This window comes from Phyllostomus discolor, chromosome 5 (genome assembly GCF_004126475.2).
Source record: "Phyllostomus discolor isolate MPI-MPIP mPhyDis1 chromosome 5, mPhyDis1.pri.v3, whole genome shotgun sequence".
NCBI classification, from domain to species: Eukaryota; Metazoa; Chordata; class Mammalia; order Chiroptera; family Phyllostomidae; genus Phyllostomus; species Phyllostomus discolor.
In genome coordinates, this window is record NC_040907.2 from 6,829,715 (window position 1) to 6,856,612 (window position 26,898).

Here is a 26,898-nt window from a genome sequence, read left to right on the forward strand (position 1 = left end):
GGCGAGGGCGCGCCGGCCGGGAGCGCGCGGGGCTGGCGTGGCCGGGGGCTGCCCCTCCACGGGGGGCCTCCGAGCCGACTCCCCACCGCCCCTCCTCCGCCCCCCCTCCCGTTGCTCCCGCCCTCTTCACTCTCATTCGCCTCCGCCCCCTCCCCTCCAGCCCCGCGCAGCCTGGGCACATCCTTTTGACGCCCGCGCACCTCTCCGCGCGGTTCCCGCTCAGCCGCGTGTTTGTCGGCTGCGTTCGGCCCCCGCAGGCTCTCGGCCCCCGCCCCGCTGGCCGGACAGGTAAGGCTTGGCGGTGGCCCGCCCCTGGCCCCGCCCTCCCGCCTCACCTGGCTGCTCGCCGGGACAAAGGTGGGCTACCTGGCGCGCTCAGGGGCGGAGGGCGCGTAGGATTTAGGCTAGAGGTGAGGATGCTGCTTTCTTCCCTGCCCTCCCCGCCGTCCGACGCGCGGGTCGGTCCGTCTGCCGCCTCCGCTCCCCGCCGTGTCTCCCCTCCGCTCTTGGCTCTGCTCCGGGTCCCTCATCCACCCACCTTGCGCCGGACACTCACTTTTCCACGCTTTGACACTCTGCCTCGCGCGCGCCCTCGCCGCCCTCTCCCGGTCGCGGGTGTCGCCCACTCTCTTCCTTGGCGCTAGCCTTCTCCTTCCGGGACGGGTCTCTCTTTGTCTCTCTGTCTCTGACTCGCCGGGTGGTCTCTCTGGCCGAGGACCCCAGTCCACTACCGCTCGAAGAAGCTTTGAAGACTCCCCTGAACCCCGACGGAGCTGGCAGGTACGCCCACCTGCCCCTTCTGAGGCTGCCCCAGGGGCTGAGGCGCGTGGCAGGGAGAGGGGACTCTGGGTGCGACCCCCGCCCCTCGCGAGCTTCACGTTCGGTCCCGCGCTCTCCGGTTCCGCCCGGGCCCGTACCGCGCCCTAGCCACCCCGACGGCGTAAGCTCTCTCCTCCTCCCCTGGCGCAGCCTTTCTCCGTCCCCGTTGCCGGCTTCCCTGTAACTGCGGGCTGGGGTCTCAGCCTCCCGCAGGCACCGAGGTTTCAGCCGAGAGGGCTCTTGGGTTTCCCGCCAAGTCCTCTCGCCTTCCTCCACTGGGTGCGCCCCCAGCCTTGCCTCTGCCTGGTCCCTGCAGCCCAGCGTACTCCTCCACGCTGCCCACCTCCGCGCCTCGTGGCACGCAAGGAAGTGCCCAGCTCCTGGTTTAGCACCATCCCTCTGGGGTCGGGCAGACACGTTCTGGGAGTGACTTGGACAAAGGAACGCACTTCTCTGAGCCTCAGTGTCCCCTTCACAAAACGGGGATAATAATAGCACCCGCATGTGGGGATGGATGTGTGTGGAATCAGCGGGAGGAGGAAAAAAAAAAAGCGTGCTGGATACCAGCGCCGTGCCCAGCGGAGGCGGCGAGGGAGTCTACAGCCCCTGGGTGGGGTGGGGATGGGGCCTCCACAGAGAGGGGGGAAAGGGTCAGAAAGTCAAGGTTAGAGATACCGCAGAGAAGCCAGCGTGCGGGCTCCCTCCCGCACCACGGGGGGGCCCACCCAGCCATACACGCATTTGCATTCTTACCCTAGTCTCTCTTTCTGCCCCTCTTCCCCCCGCTTGTCCTAAAACCAGAGTTGAAACATCAGGGCGAAAAGTGTCTCTGCTTTCAAAATGAGACCAGCGTAGCTGCCGGTGTTGCCCACAGCAGCTCAGTTATCACAGAGGCAGCCAGAGGGCCCATCCCCAGTTCTGAGCCCCTGCCTCACACTGATCGCTTCTTCCCATGGCACTGGCTCCCAAGCCCTTCGCTTTCCTCCGGGGGAGGGGTCGTCTTGCTGGACCTCGGACCTGCCGTGTTGTCGCCCAAACCCTCCGATCATCCTCTGAGTCATCCTAACAGGTGACACCCACCCCACGTGTCCTCCGGGGTGTGGGCTACGTGGCCTCCTGAGAACAGCTTCGGAGAAGGGAAACCTTCTCCCAGGTGGCGAGTTGGCTGAGTTCTTGCCGGCAGCCACGCCCAGGGCTGACCCCCTGGAGCCTTTCCCCGTAGAGAGGCCAGGATGGGGCTGGGGACCCCTCACCTGCGCGCCCCGTTCAGCCTGCAGCTTGTGATCTGCCTGGCGGACAGGCCCACTCTGGCCACCCAGAGCCTTCCTCCATGTCTGTCCCTTGCCTCCCAGGGCCGCAGCCGTCCTAGGGACAGCCAGCTGAGTGGCCCTGCGACCTCTAGGAGCCTCCTTCAGAGCCTCCTGGCCCCTCACCCCGCCCCCGTGAAAGTGATGGCGCTTTCTCTGTCTTCCTCACCGTTCAACCTAAACCCCCCATGGCTTCCTAATGCCACTAAATGAACTGCCTGCCTCCAGCGCGCCCCATCCACAGCTGGGGTCTCGGCCGTGATGAAGGACAGGTCATCTCCATGCCCTGGATCCCTCGTAGCTTTGGCCGGGACGCCTCCCTCTGTCTGCAGTGTCTTCCCTGCCCTGTGTTCAGCAGAAGGCTGCCCGTCCTTGCAGGCCGAGGGCAGACACCCCCCCCCTCCCATGGGAAGCCCTCCTGCTACCCTTTGCCTCCCTGTGTCTCGTGGTCCTCACTTCCCTGGGTGGGGCTGGCTCCCGCTCCACCTGTGGGCCCAGTCCCTGGCCAACGGTAGGTGCTCGGCACACACCTGTTCTGTTGAAGGGGATCCTCGGTCAAGGAGACGGAATGAGCTGAAAATTGCAGCTCACAGGTTACCCCAAGGTGCCACTGGGTTCTGCTGGCCAGGCCAGGGGCGGAGTCAGTCCCGCAGCCAAGGACCGTGGCTGGGGGGGTCAGAGGGGGAATGAGCTGCCCAGAGAAGCCCCATGCACCCCTCTGGAAGGTTCGGGGGATGCTGTACCTGACCAGAGCGGAGGAAACAGACTAGCCAGGGACGGGAAGGCCGAGGTCCTCAGGGTGGGTTTCCCCCGCTGATTTGCTTAGCAGCTCCGAGACCCAGAAGGAGCTACCCCACCCGTCTCAGCCAGGACTGAGGCAGGGCTGGGATCTGCATCCCGGCCTCCCTGACGCGGCAGCCCGGGAGAGCAGAAGCAGGGAGGGGTCCTGGGCACGTTCCCCAGCGGGGCATCGTGCGAGCGTCCCTGTTCTGACCCTGACAGTTGAGACCTGCCTCTCTGGCTGCTCCAGGCCCTCGGCCCGCCCCACCCCACCCCTTCTTCTCTAGTAGACGTGAGGGGCTGGCTGAAGACTTACCACGAGAGGCCCTGCCCCCCCTGCCCCCAGGGCCCAGCTTCGGCAGCCCCCACACTGCAGCACCACGGCCTGGCCTTGATTGCCTGCACCCACCCCCGGAGGGATGCGGGCTTTTGAGCGATGAAGCCTTTACCTGAGCTAGAGCAGCTGAGATGAACTAATTGTATATCCCACAAGTTTTTAGGGGTGCTCTCTGTGCCCCCAGAATGCTTCACCCCTGACAGTCGTGGTGTTTGCACCGGTATCGGTCACTGACTGTGGCATGAGTGGTCAAGACCTTGCCTTTGGAGTCAAATGGCCATGGGTTCAAATCCCAGTTGTACCACTTACCCTACCTATGTAACTTTGGGCAAACCTCCCAAATCTTTGTCCCAATGTGGAGCCATTATTGCCATTATTATGGGAAAAATACCGCCCACTTCAGAGGGCTAACTTAGATCATGCAACTAAAGCTCCAGAGCCAGCTTAGTAAATGCCCCAGGCATGAAACCCAGACAAACACGCCTCTTTCAGATGTGGGCCTGAGAGGTTAATGGACTCGCCTAGGGTCACACAGCTACAAAGTGCAGGGAGCCAGGACTCATGCCCAGGCTTGCCTGACTCCAGGTGTCTTTCTGCCCCACGCCAGCTCTGCCAGCGCCGACAGCAGGCACTTTTGTCACTCGATGATTAAGCGATGGGTCTGATGGGCGGCAAGTGGTGGTAAATGGTCTGGGCACGGAGATAATGAAGTTTGGGGAGCAGGGGAGGGGGGCAGGAGGGTTGCCTAGGAGGGGAGGAGCACCTGTAACCAGGAGGTGGGGTGCCGGCAGAGGAGCACCCCTCCCCCAACATCCCTGCACAGGCTCTCAGAGGCCTCGTGGGGGGGCAGGAATTCCCGAGGCTGCTGTTGGAAACAATAAAAGCAGATGGGGCTGCTCCTGCAGGGAAGCCAAACCTCTGAGACAATGGCCGCTTCCAGGCTGGCCTTGGCCCGGCCCGGCCTGCCCCATGGAAGCCATCGATCACCCCGCCACAGACGCAAGAGGGGACCACCTGTGCCTGCCCTGCACACGCAGGCACAGATGCACCGCCCCCCCCCGCCTGCTCTCCTCCCTCCACAGTTGCTGCCTACCGGGTCCTCACTGGGTAACAACTCATTTGCCTTTCCCTCCCTCACCCTCACACCCACTGGCACTCTGCAGGAGGGGACGCTGAGGCTCAGAGAGGTGGACGGCTTGCCCAGGGACACACAGCTCTTTCTATTCGGCTCAGTGGGGCTCCCCCATGGCTCAGCTTCGCAGCTTTGGGCTGACGTCTGTGTGTTGGCATCAGTAGGACTTGTGACGGTGCCTCGGTCCTCTGTTAGACCTGTGCTCTCCGCCAGGTCAGAGCGGACACCTGGAGGGCCGTGACTGAGTCTTTGCCTGCAGGTGAGCAGCTCCGTCCAGCAAAGAGTTTGTTCTCCCAGCATTCCAGGAACTTCCCAGGCCGGAGCTGGGTCCCTCCGGTCAGACGGGGAGCTCTGTCCCTAAGGGCAGCAGCTGGAACTCACCCTCTGAACCGGAGGCTTTCTGGGGCGAGGGCTGTTTTGCCTGCATAGACAGAGCACCCCAAGGCAAGAGCTCGAGCTCCCTGTCACACTGCGACCCCCCTCCTCCAGAGCCAGGGCTCATCGCCCCCAGTCAGACCCGTGATGTCCAGGAGCAGGGACCCTGTCCCCTCCTTCAGATGGGAGCAGGTTCCCTTGCGTGGCTCCCAGAGGGGCTCCGCAAGTGGTGACCCCCTGGCGTCACTCTGCCCAGCAGCCTCCATGGCAGAGAAGCACCTGCTGCCCCGCAGGTTGGGAGGCGGAGTTCTGTGCGGGAGACCAGGGCGGGTCAATGGCGTGTGGCGGAGCAGGTAGGGCTCTGGCTGTTCCGCAGCCTAAAGGGAGCCGACAGGCCCCTTCCTGTTGGGCAGGGGACACTGCAGGGCTCAGAGCCGCAGGGAGGCAGGAGATGGGCAAGGAGCTGGTGCTCAGGACTGTCCACGCCCCAGCTGCCCGCGAGCGCCTCCCCGAGCAGCTGCTTCCAGTCTCGCCCACCGCAGTGAGCTCCTCCTCGCCGCCGCCGTTCGCCCCACGTACCCCTCCCGTTCCCGTCCTTCCCCAGGACCACCCCCGCACCGCACGGAAGGACCGGCTTCCTAAACAGTCAAACTCTCATGGCAGGCGGCGAAGGACCCCATTTCCCAGACTGTGAAATGGTGACTCGAGAGACGCGATGGTGGGAGAGATGGTGAGAGCGGTTAGAGGGACAGTCTAGTCCCAACCTGCCGTGGGAGGAGCCCCGCCCGTGTATTTAGAATCTACCCACCTATCCCTGGCTCTCACAGGGAATGTAGATTTTTTTTTTAAGATTTTTAATTTATTTATTTTTAGAGAGGGAAGTGAGGGAGAAAGAGAGAGAGAGAGAGAAACATGAATGTGCGGTTGCTGGGAGCCGTGGCCTGCAACCCAGGCATGTGCCCTGACTGGGAATTGAACCTGCGATGCCTGATTCGCAGCCCACGCTCAATCCTCTGAGCTACACCAGCCAGGGCAGGAATGTAGATATTTTGATTGAACAAGCAAAACTATGCACTTTGCAGCCCTGGGGGAGTCAGCTCCCCCTAAAGAAGACAGCAGTCTTCTGCTCCCAGGGGCCAGGAGCTCTAAGACCCCCCCAGCTGGAGTCCCAGGTTCGAGGAGCCGCCAGCAGGGTAGCCCCCCTGGTCTAAGTGGAGGGGGGGGCACCTGAGGACGGCCCCCTCCATCCTCTAGTTCCAGCTGTCCTGGGAAGAGTCAGGCCCATCACTTCCAAGTGAGAACACCCCTAAAATATTCAGGGATATTTGGGGACACGACATCAGAGATTCCTGCCTCTAACAAGATCTGTCCTCGGCAGTACTGTGTCGGGGTTCTGGTAAATAGTCACGGCCCCCCGGGGTCCCAGGCTGGCGATGCCCAGGACTGAGAGGGCAGTGAGAGTTAAGGAGTGGCTTGTCGGCTGTGTGTCTGCAGCTTTGTCTACTGAAGAGTTTTAAGCTGCCAGAGCGCCAGTGATCAGGTTTGTTCTGACCATGACCTGGACAACATTTTGGTAAGAAGCGGGGACGAGGCAAAAGAACAGTGTAGGAGGCTTTCATTGCCTGCAACATGCAGGGGGCTTGGAGAGGGTTTTGTCACGAAGGGGCCACCGACAGGGAGGCCAGTCCTGCTGAGGCTGCCACTCGAAGGGCAGAATTCAGCCCTTGGTGTCCAGGCTCCCCAGAGGGGAAGGTGTGAGGTGCCCAGCTGTGCCCAGCAGGCCGAGAAACCGCAGGCCCATTCCCCCAGGAGCTGGGAGGGCTCGTCCCCTGGGCCCAGGCTGCATCCAAGTAAGGCGATGTGTTTGGGCTGAGTTCGGCAGGTGCTTCCCCGTCTGGCTTCTCTCAATGGAGCAAGGTGTCCTTGGACGCGTTTCTTGGCCTCTCAGGGGTCAGAGGTCCCTTCCCATCCAAAGTTTGCTGAGAGCAGAGGAGGTTTAGGGTGTTTGCATGGGGGGGGGGGTCATTTCAAGATCTGAGCTGTGACCGGAGGAATGCCAAGAGTTAGGCCCCCTTCCCTGCCAGTCCCCTGCCCCCACCCGAGCACCCTTCCTCCCTTTCTGAAGCTCCCACAGAAGAGAGAAGGGCCCCAGTCACCCCAAAGGGACCCCGTGCTGGTCTCAGGGTGTCCATCCCGGCAGCTCGGCAGGTGACGGTCGCATCTGTGCCACAGAGTCGGGCACAGTCAGAAAGGTGGACAGAGCAGGCAGGGCTCCTCCAAAAGTGAGTGGGGGTGATAGCCCTGAGTGTGTCGGTTGTTGTTACGTATTGTGTTTTGCTTCATCTTTTTTTAAATTGATTGTTACAGAGAGAGAGGAAGGGAGCAAGAGAGAGAGAGAGAGAGACATCGATGTGTTGTTCTACTTACTGGTGCATTCATTGGTTGATCCTTGTATGTGCCCTGACAGGGAATCGAACCCACAGCCATGGTGTATCAGGACGATGCTCTAACCAACCGAGCGACCTGGCTAGGGCTTGCTTTATCTTTTAACATTTACAAATATGTCCTCTGCACATGCACTGCCTCAATACATGTCCTTAGCCCCTGGGGACTCCCTCTAGATCCTGGAGAATTATCTGTCATCCCTCCCCACAGGGGGCGGGGGGGCTGTCAGTGGGACAGACTGACAGATGGAGGAGTCTTGTTGTCCCTGTGGATCCTGAATTCCCACCGCCCTTGGCAGACCGTCTCACCCGGTGATCCAGTGGTCTTCTCCCCCATGTGCCCCCACCCCGATGTTCTGAGCAGGGCAGATCGTTTTCCGGGCAATCTCACCCGTAATCCCAATCCGTAAGGCCCGCAGAGGCAGCGCCAGTGAGCGGCATACCGCCCACCACCACCACTGACCCCTCCCCCGCATCGCGGTTGCCCCCGCTGGCAGCCTACAGGAGGTCCCGCCCCCCCCCCCCCCCCCCCCACCCCGACTCCTCAGCCTCTTCTCCCTAGAGGGGCTGCATGACCACTGCTAGGCCCTCAGTGTACAGCGTCGCCCGGTTTCAAAGTAAGTTAATGAGGAAAAGGAAGCTGTTCCTCAGGGACGCGAAAGGATACAATGCACGTCGGTCGGTCGGTCGCACTTGTCTGGATGAGACCGAACCTCTGACCGGCTCGGGTCGCTCGCGTCTGGAAACCCCTGGAGCGTACGTGCGAATACGTGGCTGCAGATGGCGGCGGTTCTTCAAAGGGCTCACCCTGTGTCCGCGGGACACTCCGGTGACATAGGGGAACCCCCCAGTCACGATGGGGCGGGGGGGGCGGGGCGGGCGCTGCGCCTGTGTGGCAGCTGGTGGAGAACGCCTCGGAGAGTGTCTGTGGTTTTTACTCCAGTGTACCTGATAGTGGGAAATACACTTTTAAAAAGTCAGGTTAGAAGCGAATGCTTGCAGAGCCCCGGACACGTCTGTGCCAAATGTGTCCCTTTTGGACACATGAGGAGGAGACTGTGGGTCAGGGTGGGGGTCGACGGGCCAAGTTCTCCCAGTGGGTGGCTGCCTGGCTCGAAGCCTGGAATGAGCACCGTAGTCGGCCCGCTGAGATCCCTGATGAGACCCCCCCCGCCCCACCCCCAAATCACCTCCTTCTCCTGCCACAGCCCACCATGCGGCGGGCGAGCTGATCAGCAAGGCAACAAGACTGCCTGGTGGCCGCCCAGCTCTGCAGTTGTCCACCAGACAGGAGCCCCCCAACCTCGTGGCCCCTAAATGCAAGGCTGTTCGGAGGGGAAGGGGCTCAGGAATCAAAGCAGGCTCCAGGCTGGATTCACTGCCTTCATGTACACGTGATGCTGCTTCCTGGCAGCCTGCATGGAGACAGTTTTGCAGCCCCGCTCTGCACAGGATAAGAGCCTGCGAGAAGCCCCTTTTCCCCTCCTTGGCCCTGGTCTCCCCTGCTGGGTGCTGACCGCACTCACGGCCAGGATAGGACAGGACAGGCGGGGGACGCAGGGGACCCCCGAAGCAGCACCGTGCACGGACGATGGCGAGCAAGGGCTGCCCCTGTGCGGAGAGGTCCCCAGCCTTGAGTGGCTTTGCCACTCTGCAGTCGTGTCACCTTGGATCTGTGGCTCACCCTCTCCGCGCCTCGGAGTCCTCATCTGGGAAACGTGGAAAACGACCCGCCCTGCGGGGCAGTGCAGAGGATGCGATAAGAAAGGGGCCAAAGGCGAGACCCAGCCTGGGCTTCACCGCTGCGCCGCCGGGAGTGGCGCGCCCGTCCTCACAGTTGCTTTTGTTTGGCTTTGCGTTTAAGGAGTCACTATCAGACCCGAGCTGCAAGAACGCCGTCTCTGGGTTGTGGGTGGTCCTGATGTCCCTTGACACCTCTCGCCAGGGCAGTTCCCAGCTGCTGGTGGTCACCCGTCTGGGAGGTGAGGGGAGCGCAACCCAGCCCCAGACGGGCAGGCTTTGTGAGCAAGCCACGGGCAGACTGCCTCTGTGGCCGACTGGGGGTGTGGGAGGGGTGCCTGCTGCCCCCCTTTTGCCTGGATGCTGGACACTGTTCTGCGACTCAGCCCCCAGCCGGTTTCCAGAACAGCAGAAACGACGGGAGCCCCTCATCGCTGTGGATCCTTGGCACGGGCCCATCGCAGCCCACACTTCCCGAGTGACTCTCCGCCAGGCTGGCGTCTTGGCTGCTGGGCTGTGCCAGGATCTGCGTGCAAGCCCTGTGGGCTTGGAGAGAGTTCCAGGCGCTTGTCAGGACAAAGCGGTGCCAGGTCCCCCAGCGCTCACTCCAGCCCCACCCCTCACGCACACGCCCGGAGAACAGGTTCAGGATCCTGTGCTCAGGGGTCAGTCAGGTTGCGCTTGAGATCCACTTCCATTCCAATCCACCATCTTCAGTGCCTACTATTTGCAGGGCCCTATAGGCCCCATAGGACCAGAGGAAACAGTGGGACAGAGCCCCTGAGGGTCTTCCCTCGTAGTCTGGAGCTTTACGAAAAGCTGATCACCCAGCAGGAAATGGCTCCAGAGGCCTTGAAGAGCCGGTAGGAGCACACGGGAGGAGGCACAGCCAATCAGAGGGCTGAACGAGGCTTCCTGGGAGAGAGGACGTGTGGGAGGGGCCAGCAGACGGGCAGTGTTGGGACAGAGAGAGATGGGGTGGGGGGGTGAGGGCATCCCAGGCAAAGGGAACAGCCTAAGGGAGAATAGAAACAGGAAAGATGGGGCGTGTTGGGGGCCAATAGTCTATTGGCTGTGCAGGGGGAGAAGTCGAAGTCAGGGCTGCGAAGCTAGGTTGGGGCCACATTATACAAGGTCTTAAGTGCCACAGTAAGGAGTCTGTGATTAAAAGAGAAGGCAATAGGGAGCCATGGATAGTTTTGAGCAGGGGAGGGAGAGGGTATACAATCAGAGAAATCTGATAGCAGTACAGGCTGGGTCTGGGCAGAGGGATGCCCCCCCCCAGGGGGCAGGCACCAGGACTACACACTGTAATCCCCTCTCCCCTGCCCCAGGCGGGCTGCATGTGATTCGTGGGGAACAAAGGGTGGGAGGGAACAAAGATGACATCATGACTCCGTTCTGGGAGCAGGGTTCGAGGAGTCCCTGGGAGGGAACAATGCTTAACTAACAGCCCTTTGAAATGGGCCCCTTCCTCCTGCCTGGTGGCCAGTCATCCCAATCCCCAGCCTCCAGGACCCTCACGATGGCAAGGCTGGCGGGGAGGCTGAGGGCGCAGAGGCCCCCTGGGCCTGCCAGGTGGACAGGCCATCCGGCCAGGGCCGCCAAGTTATCGATAATGGTCTGAGGAACGGAAGGGTGTGTGATGAGATGCGGCTGTCACAACAAGCCCGTCCCAGGGTCCCATGCAGCTCACCGACGCTCACCCAGGATACAAGGGTGGCTCCGGAGATGGGGGCTGAGCGGAGAAGGGATGGGACGGCCTCTTTCTCAGCCCACGATTCTAGGAGGAGCGGAACCGAGGGTGGTGGAGGCCCAGGCCCCGGCCTCCCAAGGGACCAGGACACGGGAAGCCGGGATGAAGGGGGAGTGGGGTAAAGGGCAGCAGGTGCCCGGGCCCCCTCAGAGTGGGTCAGCCTGCCCTCGGCACCCACTTCAAGGGCCCCTCAGGCACGGTTGGCTAAAGGCGCACCTGGGGTGACAGGGGGGCCAGGGTGGGGGCAGCTGGCACCGGAGGGCTGGCAGAGTGCATGCGGGAGCCCTCGCAGGCCCGGCAGCCCTCCCTGGACAATCCCGTGGCCACCAATCACTGGGAAGTGGTGTATAAGCACCTCTGTGAGCCTAATGGTATCCTCTGGGGTGGGGGCCCCGGGAGTCCACAGAATTCAATCAGCCCGGTTAACCTGGCACCAAGACTCGTCTGGGTGCAGTGAAGCAGGTGTAGGGGCCACTGTGCAGGAGGGCCCAGGGGTGCTCTCCAGAGTCCGGCTGACACCCCACCACTGCCCGCCACAGGCCCTGTGGGCCTTAGCTGCACGGTCCTCTGGACCGTCCAGGGGTCTGACTCTTCCGCCAGCATGGGGCAGAGTTGTGGGTCCCCTGAGGGGGTGCCGCTTCTGGTGGAGAATGGGGTGGAGCTGTCGGCTCACTCCACCCTGCAGGGTTTAGCGTCAAGCCTCCAGAACCCCTCAACCCAGCAGGGAACCTGCCCGGACCCTGAAGGGAAAAACAGGCCCTAACAGAACCAGGATGTCCAGGGATCGCCACGTGATGGCTCCGAGCACAGGTGTGAGATTGCACCCACGACAGCCCTCTGGCCTGGCCGACGCGCTCTGGGCCTTAACCTCCACTTCAGAGCACAGCAGGCGCCACCCCAGAGCGCCGTGGAGACGACCGAGCCGTGTGATGCCCCGTCAGGCACCGAACACGACTCCTGCCCGTGGCACATGCCCAAAGGCTGTCATTCCATCTGTTTGCATTTAGGCTTCGGGTCGGGTCCCGGGGACTAGAGACGTGATTCTGAGCTCACGCCAGGGGACTGGGCAGAGGGCAGAGGTGTGTGCAGAGAAAGGAATTCTAGACTCATCCGGAGCCTGGGTGCTGCTCCAGCTATTTTCCTGGGGGGTGGGGGGGTGAGGCAGGGGGCGGTGCTCAGCCCAGCGCTGCGGTCTGTCTGGGCCGGGAGTCTGCTGTGGGGGACCGTCCGGGCTTCCGGCATCTTTGCCACCATCTTTCCGGCCTCCAGCCAGCAGCCAGTGGCACTGACCAGTTTTGATGGCAAACATCTCCAGATGTCACCAAGTGTCCCCCGAGGGGCACAGTCCCCCTCTGTCCCTGTTGAGAAACACCGGGCAGTGACGATGGAAGGGAGGGGGTTTGGGAGCGGAAAGTGGAGGAGGAGGGCCGCCCGCTCACAGGCCGCTTTTCTTGCAGGGAGGAGCCCATGGCCCGGCCCGCCCCCCGTGGTGCCCCCATGCTTTTCCTGGCCCTCCTGGTGCTCCTGGAGCTGAGCCTGGCGGGCTCCCTGGGACCTGGAGCTCCTGCTCGAAACCTCCCTGCCAATCACCTCAGCCTCCCAGGCCCGGCACGATGGACGCCACAGACCAGCCACCACCGCCGGCGGGGGGGCCTGGGCAAGAAGGATCGGGGTCCCGGCGTGCCTGGCTGGGCCCAGGAGGGAGCTGGGGGCACCTCCACCAGGCAGGCCTCCAGGCTGCCAGGGGCAGAAGGACTGCCGCCTGGACAAAGTCCTGCTGGCCTGCTGCAGGACAGGAATCTGTTCCTGGGGTTGTCGCTGCCCTACCCTGAGAAGGAGAACCGGTCTCTGGGGAAGAAGCGCGGCAGGGAACACAAGCGACGCAGGGAGAGGTTGAAGCTGCACAGAGGTAGCTAGACTGGGTGGTGTCCTTCCACGGAAGGGGGGGGACAGAGTGGGGGAGGGGAGAGGGCTCAGACCCAAATGGCCGAGGGAACTTCAGGGCTGGAGCCCGGGAGGAGGAGAGGGACATGTGGCCACAGAAGCTCTTATCAATAGATGGTCCTCCTAAGTCAGAAAGTTCTACTTGGTATCTGACCTAAACTATCCTCCTGAGTAGAGATGGGCCAGTTCAGTGCCCTCCGAGAACAACGCTTAACCAGCTCTGAAGCACACAGCAGGGGCTGAGCGCTTAGTTTCTGATGCCAGACCTGCCCAGGTTCAGGTCTTGGCCCCACTGTTTACTGGCTGTGTGGCCCAGGGCAAGTCACCCGTCTTTGCCTCAGTTTCCCCCTCTGCAAAATGAGGATAATGGTCCCCATGTACCCTCAGTGTAGATTTGGAGACCACTTGATATGTAGAGGGCTGAGAACGGTGCCTGGGAAGTGGCAGGCACAGTGAGCAGTTGTCACTAGTTTGTCAGCTTTCTCTCGATGCCAAATCAGTGTCCTTCAACCTGGACACAGATGTCCCAGGAGAGGCACCCCATCCTTATGCCTCCTGCCTCTGCCCTGTTGGTTTCCTGCGGTGCTCCCCCCCCCCGCCCCCTCAGCCCCCCTGGCCCTCCTTTAAGTTTCCTCCATGTTTCCAAATCCCTATAAGCATCTAGCCGCCCACTGGCCCCAGCCGCCCACTCCCTTTGCCCATTCGGTCTCTGAGCAAGCATTCCCAGCAGCTCTGCTCGGCTGGCCCAGCCCCAGTCTCACCTGGCCTCCAGCCCACTGCCAAACCAGCTTCCCTCCGTGTGACGAGACTGCCCCTAGGGGCCGGTCCAGTGCTGCAAACAGGGATGGGGCAGAGGGGCTGGGTAGGAGGAAGGTGGTGGAATCTCAGCCCCACCTTCCCCTGCAAACAGCTGGGGCATGCTTCCCTACCAGGTCTACTGAGACCCCCGCCCCGCCCCACCCCCGCCAAGTGTGTGCATGTGGGGGGCGGGGAAGTGTAAGCTTAGACTCTCAGCCTCCCACTCCGGGATGCTGGCATCCTTGAGGCCAAGGGAACACAGTGTGTGAATCCAGCTCAGTTCAGCTCCGGCCCCCAGTTCCAGCGGGCCAGTGGGGCCCTCCTAAGAGAGTGGGCAAGAGGAAGGGACCGCAGAGGTCCGGAGGCCAGGCCCTGCCCCGCTGACCAGCTGCGAGGCCTGGGAAATGAATGGAGCAGATCCCACGGTCCCTAGGCAGCCCTGCTGCTCCCGGGATCCATCTCGGGAGAGCAGAGTGATCCCAGCCGACCCAACCACCCTTAGAGTCAGATCTTTTTTTTTAAGATTTTATTTATTCATTTTTAGAGAGGGAAGGGAGAGAGAGAGAGAGAGAAACATCAATGTGCGGTTGCTGGGGGTCGTGGCCTGCAACCCAGGCATGTGCTGTGACTGGGAATTGAACCTGTGACACTTTGGTTTGCAGCCCACGCTCAATCCACTGAGCTACGCCAGCCAGGGTAAAGTCAGATCTTGCTGAGAAAGAAAAGGCCAGGAAGAGCCCGGCCCTTCCAGCTTCTCTCAAAACCCCTTTGTCCCAACCGCCCCAAACCTGCCTAGTCACACCCTGCCTCGTGCCCATGTGTCTTAGAAGGTGATGTTGGTGGTAAAAAGTGCTGAGATTCTACACTCAGGCGTAGCTGGGTTCGAATTCAGACTCTGACCAGCTGTGTGCCCTCAGGCAAGTGTCTGAACCTCTCTGCTTGCATTTCCTCTCTGGAGGATGAGGCTGCCTTCCCGCCTCCCAGAGCTGCTGCAGGGTCGTGCAATAATGCTTGTGAAGCAGGGTCGGGCCCGCCACGGGGCTGGCACACACCTCGGGGCCTCAGCACACAGGGCGATGATTCTCACCGCCTGGCAAGCCCTCCCTGCGTGTGAAAAGCTTCAGCGCAGCCTCACCCCCTCGCTCCCCTACTCAGACTGTACGTCCTCCGGCAGGCCTCCTTTAAAGCAACCCTGTCCATTCCCATTTGCTGTGCATACACCCCCAGCTGCACCCAGCCAACCCCTCCTTGGACTTGCTGGACCGTTGCCGCAGACTGAGAACCCTTGGGTGGTCTCCCCGGCAACACTGCAAGTTCCTCTAAGACTTTGCCCCTCACCTCCTCGTCCCCGTCTGCACCTCCCCAGGAGAGTGAGCAGCAGGGATGTCTGCTGAGCCAAGGGCTTGTCAGGCTCGTCCCATGCTACCCGCCGCCCCTTGTTTGCGGCGGGGAATGTGGGTATTGCTTCGGGCCGATACGGGGTGGTGAGCAGATAAAGGTCCTGTGTTTCCGACTCCGTGTCTCAGGCCGAGCCTTGGTCCGAGGCCCCAGCTCCCTGATGAAGAGGGTGGAGCTGTCTGAAGACCAGGCGCCAGACACTGCAACAGAGGAATCCTCCACCAGCCTGGCCCCGACCGTCCTCTACCTCTCCACCTTGGAGGCAGCGCCTGCCACAGAAGAGTCCCTGATCCTGCCTGTCACATCCCTGTGGCCCCAGGTAAGGGGCCTCGGAATGGCCTTGGAGCCAGAGGAGTCCTTGCAGCCACAGCATACAACCCCCCCAGGACACGTAGGGAGACTGAGGCACAGGGGCGGGAGGGGATGGGCGGAGGCCCCTGGGGCTAGCTGGAAACCGGGTCTCCTGATGCCCGTCCAGCCCAGCTACAGCCTGGTGGGTACCCTGTCCTCTGAGGGCTGCCGCTGTCCAGCAGAAAGTGGTCCTGGGGACGCACCCTAGGGACCGCCCAGGAACCCAGTGCCCGCTCAGCACCCTGGCCTCCTCACTGAGAAGAGCGACACCCTTGGGGAGAACTTAGACGCCCCAGGAAGTACAGGAGATCTCAATACTGTGAAAACCCAGGTCCCCGGGGCCCAGAATGAACAGGCATTCGTCAACACTTAGCACGTGCTTCAGAGCTTTAGGGCGGATGTATGGAGAGGGAGCGGGCAAGCACGTGCGGCCAGGTGGCTACCGCTGGCGGGTCCAGAGGCAGGGACCGCGGGCGTTCGTCGGGTCGTTCTTGCAGTTAGCGAGGTGCGCGTTATGGCGCCTCTTCGGTAGCTTTGAAATATTTCCCCAAAATCCTATCATTTAAAATGAGCAGTAACATCCGTGTGGAATAAAAGCTTTATTTTTTTTTAGCAGATCTTTCTTATTCTCTTTCTTTGGGTCTTGTACGCCCTGAGATCCTGATAAAAGCTATGGACCACCCCCATAAGTACGTGGCTCTCCCTGCTGTCCCAGGCCCCCTGAAGCCCAGCCACAGAACACCCAGCTCCGGAAGGTGCTTTTACTGCCCACATCCTGCCTTGGGCAGGTCCAGCCCCAAGATGGCTGGCCCACGGCTGTGAGTGGGGTGGAGCCGTGGCCGTGGCCTCAGCAGGGAGCTGACAACTTCTGCAGGGGCAAGAAGGGGCGGGGAAGTGAATTCCCTCCACATGGGTGCAGAGCCCCTGAGCAGGCACGATTGCCTTCCCAGCCCCCACACCCCCCACCTGCTGTCTGCATGGGTCGCCTGTAGGCACCATTCCGCTCGACTGTCAGATGAGGCGGGCACCCCGGTGATTGGGGATTGCTGGGGCAGGGACCACGGGGGACTGTATTCTAGCAGAGGGTGAGCTTGCCTCCAAGGAGCCCCTCCCTCGCCCCCTGGCCCTGGGGCCCACATGTCTGCTTCCACCGGTCGGGAGCTCCATGCTGTCTCCTCTCCACCCTCGTTCTGCAGGTTCAGCCCAGGCCTGGTGGGGAGGTGATGCCCACGCTGGACATGGCTCTGTTCGACTGGACCGACTATGAAGACTTAAAACCCGAGGTCTGGCCCTCTGCCAAAAAGAAAGGTACGTCCACCTGCCTGCCACCCCCTGCCTGGGCCCCCTCCCCTCCGCCACCATCCATCTGTTCGTCGGCCCAGCCTGACCGACGGATGTCCAGAGTGGGGGATGGGTGAGGCATGCATGGAGTCCACACTGGAACGGGCACCCCAATGGAAATACCACTATCGAGAACTTGTCACATAGCCTGAAAAAAAAAAAAAACCATGTTAGGTCTGTACTGCCGTTGACCCCATTGTAGAGAAGAGGTAAGTCGAGGCAGAGTGTCCCAGCCACACGGCAGGGGTGGTGCTGGCCGAGCACCCTGACACCGGTGTCCTGCGGCTTAATCCCTGCTCTGCTGGGCCTCGGCTCCTGACCGCCGACCTTCTCGTCCCCAGAGAGACACCGGGGTAAACTCTCCGGCGACGGCAATGAAACGTCACTGGCCGAAGGGGAACCGTGCGACCACCACCAAGACTGCCTGCCAGGTACCGAACCAGCATTGCCCGGGTGCTGGGGGACCTGGGTGGGGTTGGGGTGGGCCTTCCCGGGCACACGAGGGGGGCCTTGGGGTTCATGACCCTCTGGGGATCATCAGGGGGAGCAGCTCCAGCTTCCACTTCCCTGAGAGTTGCTGCCACACTTTATTTAAATCCTCACGGCAACCCAGGGAGAGAGACCCCGTCACCCCCAGTTTTCAGGCAAGGAAACTGAGCCTCGGAGAGACTGAGGGTCTCGGCCAAGGTTGCACAGCTGGGAAGTGGCCCAACCTGAGCCTGCCGGGTGACCACTGCTCCACGTGCTGCCTTAAGTCATTAGCTGGTGCCGCTCAAGGGCCAGTGTGACACGGGCCCAGGGCGGCATCCTGAGGGTGCTAACCGCTCTCTCCACTGTCGGGCAGCAGTGCCGCCAGGGGGAGACCCAAATGGCGCGCCTCCCTGGTGGTGCCCCATGGTTTACTCGGTGGCCGGAACAGTCTCCAAAACAGCAGCCGAGCTGGCATTTAGCCGTGTGTGAGCCCGAGCACCGGCTCCCCGACCGGCTGTTTTCTTTCCAAACCGTCGTTTTCGCCCTGAGCACAGAGAGAAAAGGCCACCGTTTGGGCCAACTGGACAGTCGCTCGGAGAGCTGGTCTGCGGTGGGCGAGGCCTGCCTCGGGAGACCTCGCTGTTTCCTGGGGGGGCGGGGCTTCAGTCTCCCCATCTGTCCAAAGAGGACGCTGGTGCGGAGGGTCCCGAGGGTCCCGGAGGCCTCGCCCCCAGCTCCGAGCTGACTCCACAACGCCGGCCTCTAGCCGTCCTGCCCGCTCTTCCAGGGAGGTGATCCCGCACCGCCTCCGCCCCTCCCACGGTCAATCACTCGCCCATCTGGGGCAGCTGGGGTCTCTGCCACCCGCCCGCCCGCCCGCAGGGGCCTGGGCCATGACATCCGTCAGTGGTTCCGGCTGGGAGCCCTGCGCACCAGATGGCCCCACCCCGCCAGGGCACGGCCCTGCCACGGAGATGATGGATCTCCTGTCCATCGGGACCGCGCACGCCGGGCGGGGGGCGGGCCCACTCAGCTCGGCTGACCGCGTGTGCTCGCTGTGCCGGCAGGGACCTGCTGCGGCCTGCGGGAGCACCTCTGCACGCCCCACAACCGGGGCCTCAACAACAAATGCTTCGACGACTGCATGTGTGTGGAAGGTGAGCCGGGGCCCCGGGGAGGGGCCTCAGTCTCTGAGAACCACACAACCTCCCTCCCTCAGCGGGTTCGGCACTGCGTGGGGGACACGGTTTCCTGGCAGAGGGCGGGCCGAGGGGGGCCTGCGGCGAAGGAGGGGGGTGGGAGAATCCCTCGGGAGCTGCAGCCGAGAGCAACGGCAGCTTTGCTCGGGGCCTTCCCAATCTGCGAACTCGTTCAGGCTGGGTTCCTGGCGTCGCTTGTGAGATTTGCTTTTCTCACCTCTGAAATACAAGCTGGCGTGATCTCCCACGATCTGGAAGCGGGAGAAGGGAGCCGAGAGGAGCCTATCTCTTTAAATAAGATCAAACCTGAGAAGGCCCGAATTCTACCCCAGGGGAGCCTTCCAAGTGTGATAGCCCGGCTGGGGGTGGCTTTCCCGGCGCGTCCCAGGGAAGGATGCCCTTGCCCAGCTACCTCTTTAACTCCTCTGAGCGCCCGCCCAGCTCGGGGGGTGCCCTCCTGCCCAGGTGTGCCGGGCTCTGTGCTAAGCAATTGACTCACACTATCCTCCTTAATCCTTAGTCCTTGTGTCTCCTTAATCCTCACAGCCACCCAGGAAGGGGCTGTTATGATCCCCATTTTACACATCAGCAAAGGAAGGCCCAGAGAGGTTATGTTGAATTGACTTGCCCAAACGCACACAGCTAGAAACGTAGGGCAATCGTTTCAGTGTTGAGTTCTGAGAACTTTCAAACAATACGTTAAGTGGTCAGCATGATGAGCCCCCGTTGCCCAGCGCCCAGCCGCCCCAGTGACCAGCTCTCTGCCGGTCCATGTCGTCACCCCCCTGCTCAGTGTCCTCCGTTCCGGAATGATGTTGAAACAACTCCTGGGAGTTTAGAGATAGTGCATCTGTGAATATTTCAGTCTATCTCTCAGAGATAAGGACGCTTTTAAAAACAAAATACCAAAGCCCCGGCCAGGTGGCTCAGGTGATCGGAATGTCCTTCCGTGCACCGAAAGGTTGTCGATTTCATTCCTAGGTAGGGCACACACCTGGGTTGTGGGTTCGATCCGGTCGGGAGTGTGCAGGAGGCAACCAATCGATGTTTCTCCCTCTGTCTCCCTCTCTGTCTCAAATCAATAAAAACATATCCTCAGGCGAGGAATAAAAAATAACAAGAATAAACAATACTTAGTCAATATCACTCAATATCTCATTAGTGTTCATACCTCCTGAGTGGGGGAGTTCGGTCCCAGTTCCTCTATCAGCCAACCTGAGATACGTGCCCTGGTTTGGTTCACTTCAGCCTAAAGACCATCTGCTGTGAACGCCAGAACACTACCTAGGTCCAGTTGTTCATTCATCCATTCCATCAGGAAATACGTACTGAGTTCCTACTATGTGTCTGGCACTGTTCTGGACACCGGGGATTCAGCAACTTGAAGAACCAGCAAGTTCTGCAACCACAGAGTCCATGCGAGTGAGATGAGCAGACAATGAGCAAATAAATAGATAAAATGTCTTTATAAAGTGAGAAGGGCTGTAAGGAAAACAGTCCGGAGGCCTCATGAAAGGATGGACGGGAGTGGACAGTGGAGTCAGCCACCTGAGGGTGTTGGGCTGCTGGAGGGGAGCCCCAGGCGAGAGGCAGGGAAAAGGCAAGAGCCTCAGGCAGCGTTGAGGCCGGTGTGGAGAGTGGGCCGGGCACGTAGAGGCCCCAGGGAGGGTGGCAAGAGGCCCAGGGGCGTGCAGGGGAGCTGGTCGGGAGGATCTCGCAGGCCCTTGTTTGACTTGTAATCAGAAGGTGCAGGCAGGTTTTAAACGGGGGACTGACGTGGTCTGACTTTGGGGTTAAAAGCTCCCTATGGCTGAAGGGCTCTGGGGGGCAGGAGTGGAGACAGGAAGGACCAGCTGGGAGGTCAGAGGGAATGGGGACAGTGGGGGCAGCTGGTGTGGGAGTGGGGGGATGCTGGAAGCTGCTTTCTGGTACCTGCGTGCAGGGTCGGGGCCCCATTTCAGAGAGGAGGAGACCAAGGTGCAGAGGGGGCAGGAGGCACTCCAGTTCTGGAAGCCCAGAACCGCAATGGGGCCAAACCTCAGCCTTGGCCTCCATGTCCAGCCCCACCGAGTGAGGGAGCTGCTTGTGCCTGGTCGGTGCCTGGCTGGATGCTCAGTGGCAGCCCCTCTGCCCAGGAATCAAAATCAGTCCTTCCTCCCTTCCTTCCTCCCACCTTTCCTCCCTTCCTCCCTTCCTCCCTGGGCCTCCAGTGGGAAGGGACCACTTTCCAGGCATCCGAAGGGTATGTCTACAAACAAAGCCCCATCTGTTCATTTCCACTGATCCCTCGCACTGACCGGCTCCATCCAAACCCTTGCCTCCTCCTTGGAGACTCAGTCTCAGAAAAATGAAGAGCGTAAGTGGCAGTTCAGGCAGCTCCTTCAAGGCTGTGCAGGAGGAAGTTCTCACCGAGATGCCACCCCAGAGGGGTCCAGGGGGTGCCAGGAGCCCTCGGGAGGACCAGGAGTTCTTAGGACTCCCAAGATACCCCAAAACATTGAACACGGGGCTCAGGGCTGAAGTCCAGCAGGCAGGGCCAGTCTGGGCTCTGGACGGTTCCAGAAGGGCTTCTGAAGTGGCTACCAACCACTCTTGCTCGTGAATCCCCTGCCTACTCCCAGGTATCACTTGTGGGGCCATGGGTCTGAAAGCCCAGTGACCCAGGTGTCAGTTCTAGGCCACTCAGCACATGCTTCGTAGCAGTCCCCTTATTCTCTTGACAGTGACATAAGTGGACCTTAAATTAGCAAGGTCCTCTCTGTCTGCGGTCACTCCTAACGGGAAACGTTGGGATTTTGCTCAGACTGCGCTGACATGCCCTTCCCCCACAATCCAGAGGACGCAGCCTTAAATGAAAAGTGTATCTACCCATGGATCTCCGTGGGTGGCTGTGGCAAAGCGGAGAGAGCCACAGCCAGAAAGCCCTCCCACAGGTGCACCAGGAGGCCACACCTACTTTGATTTAGAGTGTGGGGGGGTCTCTTTGAGACCTGAAGGCCACGAAGGAGCCAGCTATGCAAAGGGCTTGGGGAAGGGCTTCTGGCTGAGAGAACAGCAGGCGCAAAGGCCCTGAGGCAGGAGATGCCTGGCTATGCGAGGGAAAGCAGGAAGAGTGACGTTAGATTTCCTTTTGAGTACAGTGGGGATCCTGGGAGGTTTTGTAAGGGAGGGCAGCACCTGCGGTCCTTTCAGAAGTCTTTCCTAGGCTTTTTTCCCTCACATTAGCATGGTACACTTTTTACAATTGATGAGCCAACCTTGATACATTATTATTCATTAAAGTCCATAGGATAAGTGAGGGTTCACGCCTCGGGCTGTACGTTCTGTGGGTTTTTGTAAATGCTTAACGACATGCACCCAGCATGACAGCATCGCGCAGAACGGTTTCACAGCTCCGCGCGCCCCCAGTGCTCCATCTGTTCTCCGTTCCCTCTCTCCGCATTCTGTAGAGGACGGGCTGGTTGTGGGGCAGAATAAAGAAGGGAGTGGGGGAGGGTGCAGGAGCCCCAGAGGGTGTGTGTGGGAGGATGGGGAGGAGACTGCCGGGGGTGGGAGACACCCCTGACCCTCTGGACTCCCTTCGCTCAGGGCTGCGCTGCTACGCCAAGTTCCACCGGAACCGCAGGGTCACACGGCGGAAGGGGCGCTGCGTGGAGCCCGAGACGGCCAATGGCGACCAGGGATCCTTCATCAACGTCTAATGGCCCAGGTTGAGGTGACCCCCGCAGGCCTGAGGACTGAGCACCGGAGGTTTGGAGAAGCAGGCGATTTGTGTATTAACTAGCAATGGGAGACCAAATCGGGGGGACCAGATGTTTGAGGCTGCAGGCTCCGGCCCTGGGACCTGCAGTCCCAGGACGGGAGCCCCGGGGACCTCCCTTTGTTCAGGAGCGGAGCAGCAGCACATCCGCACCCACCATTCCTGGGGGACCCACACGCAGGACCTCCTGCAACAAGGTGCCCGGTTCTCCGCGATGGCAATGTCCAGAGTGCCCTCTACTGTCCGACCGCAGTACTGCAATAGCTTCGAGCTTAATTTGGAACATGGAAACGCCCTGAGATAGGGAACTCAAAGACAGCAGTTGAATAGCAGCACCTCTTCCGTACCAGGCACTGTGCTGCCAGCGGCATACGGTATCCCATTTAGTCGTCACGTGACCTTCTCAAGTAAGCACCATCACCATTTCCCAGGTGAGGACACTGAGGCACAGTTGAGTCCTATGACCTGTTCGGGGTCCCAGATCAATGCCTCTCAAACCTTAACCTGTGTACCACCCCCCGCGCCATCTAGTGAAAACGTAGGTTTCTGTTCAGCCGATTCTGCCTTCCCAGCCAGCTCTGGGGGCCTGCCTGCCTTCGCTGCTGGCCCTCCCCACTCCACCCCACCCCCAAGAGCACCCACCCATGCCTTGCAGGGGTGTCCAACCTTTTGGCATCTCTGGGCCACACTGGAAAAAGAAGAGTTGTCTCGGGCCACACATTAAATACAGAAACACTAATGGAAACTGATGTGCAGGAAAAAGGTGTTAAGTAAATGTACAATTTTGTGTTGGGCCGCCTGACAGCCGTCCTGGGCCGCGAGGGTCGGACACCCCTGCTTAGGGGACAGGTGGTGGAGCTGTGGTCAGAGCCTGGCCCAGGGTCATCCGGCTCCACGGCCCAGGTTCTTGCTTCCCCACCACTGAGCACGTGCTGTGAGCTCTCCGGGGCTGGCAGCGAGAGAAGTGTGCCCTGGTAGCCCCTTCGCTGGCGTGCAGCTGCAGTAACTGACCGCCCTGCCCTCTTCCTTCCCTGGACAAATGGGCATCCTCTCGAAGACCAAACCAAACCAAACCTGTGCTGAGCACCTGCTTGTTCGTGAGGCATGCTACGGGCAGATGGGCCCCTGCCCTCTGGGGGCTGGCATTTGGAGATTCAGCAGGTTCCTGAGATTCCTCTAGCCCTGCTCCCCCAGGCCTGGGACGTGTGTGTTGGAGTTGCCCCCCCGCATCGCCTTCCACCCCAGGGGTTCTTCAGCTTTGGTAGTTCGAGCCCTTTGAGAATCTAATGCAGCCATGGACTCAGAAAGCACAGGCATTGCCCACGTGCTTCCACTTTGCTAATTAGTGGTCCTCAGGCCTCCCGGAGACCCTGCCAGGACCCCCACCCCACACTTCTGCCACAGAGCCCACTGAGAAGTTGGGGCACCTCTGAGGTTGAGGTGCTTGAAGCTAACTGCTCCCACAGGCCAGACCCATGATGCCCACTCTGAACATCTCTCCACTCGGAGCTGGCTCTCGGGGGCAACTTGGATGCTCCCACCCCACCTGGCATCTCACTCTTGGTCAACCCTCTGGCCCAGGGCAAACCAGGTCTCAAATGACAAAGGCCCCACCCATGGAAATTCTTTGCAGGCCTGGACACCCGCGGAAGGGAGGGGCCCCGCCCCCAGGATGCCAGGGCTGTTTACTCCCCTGGGAAAATCGGTCGGGGTCAGGGGTCTGGCACCAGTGAAAGCAGACTCATCTCGCGGAAACCAAATATGCTTGCTCTTTCCTGCTGCTCAAGTTCGATGGGCAAGGGACCCTTGTGGAGTGGGGCGGGGGCACTGAAAGAGATCAAAGCCAGCTCTTTGGAAATCGAACCCTCTATCTGTCGGCGGTTTTGTCTGTTGGAGAGCTGTGTGCGCCTCACGTGAGGCGGCTGATGGGAGATTGTGATACAGCCCGGAGGGCGCGGCCGCAGGCAGGAAACCCGGCGTCAAGTCTGGGGGCAGCGGTTAGATGGCCCCAGAGGTCAGCAGTGGAACCCAGAAGGTCAAGACAAAGCTGAAACCCCCACCCCACGGAACTCTCAGTGCCCACCGGGGCACGTGGGAATTCGAGGCCTAGTTATGTCACTTGCCCTGGCTACCTCCACATGGCGTTTGCAAAGTGCGGTGGGGGTGAGGGTGAAATCCTCTTATCTCCAGATTTAGGGATCCCAAGGCCCCCTCAGTAGTTAACAAACCTCTCTGTCTGAGGTCCTAGTCCTTCCTTAGGTCTATCTTAAATTCCTTCTGCTGGTCCAGGAGCCACTTTCCTCCAATCCAGGGTTTGGCAGACTTGACGGTGAAGGACCAGATACATATTTCAGGCTAGGTTCCATTGAAACTCTTTATGACACAGAGATGTGAATGTCGTATAATCTTGACACGTCACAAGCCGCTATTCTTCTCTTGGTTTCCTAAAGCACATTTAAAAATGTAAAAACCTCATGTGACTTGTGGACTACACGAAAATAGGCAGTGAGTTGGATGGGCTCCCCGGGCCGTAGTTTTCGGGTCCCCGCTCTAGACGCAACCTGGGGTGCACGGTAGAATAATCTGGGGACTTGCAACAGCGCTGCTGTGCGGGGCCACCTGCAAAGATTCTGGCTCGATTGGCCTTCATTGCGTGTGGGTGCCCTGTGTTTTCAAAGTTCTGCAGGCGACTCAGGCACAGCCGGGCCGAGGGCTGCTCTTGTCCCACCGACTGGGGGGCAGGGTGGGGGGGAGCTGGTGACCAAAGGCCTGCTGCACCCCTCACCGCCATCGTGACCTTAGAAAAGTTCCTTAAGGTCCCTGTGCCTTGATTTTTTCGTCTGTATAATGGGAACAATAACTCCTTCATGGGGTGTTGTGGGAGGTAACCGCCAAATCCTCATAACGTGTTTCGAACAGTGCCGGGCGCATAATAAGCCCCCAGGGTTAGCGAATTTACTTTCTAGGATCTTTTGAATAGGTGTCTCGTCCTTTGCTAATGATCCGTCGCTCGTTCGCAGATCATTTCTAAGTCAGCATCAGGCTCCTTCCCCAAAGTGTATCCCCCAGAAGGCTGGGGCCTGGAGATGCTCCATTAGGAAAGAGGATGGGGGGGTGTTCCGTGGTCGCAGAGGTCTGGCAAACTGCTCTGGACTCGCCCGAGGCAGCTGGCGAAGACTGGGCAGAGCGGAGGCTTTGAGATAACAGGTTCACGGGTTTTTAAAAATACGCTCCGGGGGCGGGGGAGCCAAGCAGGGGCCAAGTGGACACCCATGGCCGCTGGGACAGTCACCTGTGCCCTCCTGCATTCCTCCCGTGGAGTCTCACACGGTTCCCCAGAGATACCCGCCATTCCCACGGGCTGCCTTTCCCCGCTCTGTCTGGTGACACCAAGCCAGGCTCTGTCAGGCTGCCGGGAATGCCCTGAAGGTCAGAGGACACAGGAGCCCAGCCTCCTGGGGAAGTAACAGCTCCACTCGCCCCTTGGGGAGTAACTGAGATACGGGTCCGATCGCAAAGCCACGAGCCCTTCCACTGCAGAGACACTGCAGGTGGGTCTTCCCTGCAAGCTGTGTCCAACACACCCCACAAAATCGAGGGTTGGGTGGGGGGCACGCAGCCCCCTGGAGTGGGATCCCCTGGTCAGCCGGAGAGGCACCAAAGATCCGAGTAACCTGCGGGGAACGTGTTTCTAAAATGGGACAGCGAGGGAAACCGGGTGCTGGGAGCGAGGGGCCGAAAAGCAAACTCTTTTGGCTCCTGGTTCTCACGGGAGGCTGGGAGGAGGGTATGAGAGTGTGTGTGTGTCCTGGGAGGGGCGGCAGGCACTAGCGGCTCGCTCACATTGCTATGGGTGTATCTTCTGCACCCTGTGTCAGGGCGGGTGCTGGGATTCAGGATCAGTGGCCTCTTCCGAGCCCCTCCCGACTCCCGCGGTGCCCCACCTGAGAGCTGTGTAGAAGTACAGGCCCCCCGGGGCCCCACCTGCTGCGTCAGAATCTCTGGGGGTGGGGGTCAGGCCACGTGAATTTTAACAAGTTCTCCAGGCCATTTTTATGTAATGTAAAGTGAGAGACAGGTCTAGGACACAGGGATGTTTGGATGATTCAGGGGCATTCACATTCAGGTGCGGGTGGGCAGTCCGGTTTGCCCAGTTGATAACCCGCGTGAACGCGCAGGCTCTGAGACCCTGCCTCCGGGGCTGGAACTGGCCTTTATTTTTAGAGAAAGTCAGGTGGGGCACCTGGGCCTGGGGCCCTCCTCACTGGCCGCTCTGACTCCCTGGAACTTCTCCCTGGGGGTGCGTGGTTCCTCCTAACAGTGTGAGGCAGCAGGGGCGGGGGAGGCGCGAGGCCCTGAAGTCCCGTGTCGCATGTGCCCTCCTGAGATGTAAATAAAGAGACGATGCTTACTAAGCCGACTCCTTGTCTCTCTCTGCCCCTCCAGGAGGTGGCCTGCCTGTGCAGGCTGAGTCTGGAGGGGGCCGTAAGCCTCGTATTGCCCCTGCCACTGTGCGTCTCATTCATTCACACACACCTTTGATTGAGCCTTCGCCCCGAGCTTAGCTGTAAACAAGGCAGAAAGGGTCTCTGCCCTCCCCCGGTCCTCGTATCTTTACCTCCCTCCCCATTGTCGGGCTGGGGCAGCTCAGGTCCCCAGGAGACTACCAGGCTGCTCACAGCAGGCTGGCCTCCAGCAGTGTCATTCCGGGCCCCGGTGGCCCGAGTGCAGAGAAACAAGGCGCCACACTTGGCAGGATGGGGAAGAACGGAGTAACGCCACCGAAAGCCGGGCCTGGGCAGGCTCAGATGCCACCTTGGGAAAGGACATGAACTGGGAAAGGGGGTGGCCTGGCTCAGCACCAAGGAGGACACCTCTTGTCTCAGTGGCCGCTGCAGCGAGCACTGGTCAGCTCACTGACCTTGTGTGACCCCCTATCCACGCTT

The 26,898-nt window shown here is 60.6% G+C and overlaps 1 protein-coding gene across 1 annotated transcript; it reads left to right on the top strand.

Annotated features, from left to right (window-relative positions):
* Positions 1-172: 172 nt before the first annotated feature.
* On the top strand, positions 173-24,408 carry DRAXIN (dorsal inhibitory axon guidance protein). The gene is made up of 7 exons (XM_028513685.2): positions 173-288; positions 12,148-12,599; positions 14,959-15,149; positions 16,378-16,489; positions 16,864-16,953; positions 18,061-18,150; positions 21,781-24,408. The coding sequence occupies exons 2-7, from the start codon at positions 12,158-12,160 to the stop codon at positions 21,891-21,893; spliced, it is 1,038 nt and encodes a 345-aa protein (XP_028369486.1). The 5' UTR covers positions 173-288; positions 12,148-12,157; the 3' UTR covers positions 21,894-24,408.
* The last annotated feature ends 2,490 nt before the right edge of the window (positions 24,409-26,898 follow it).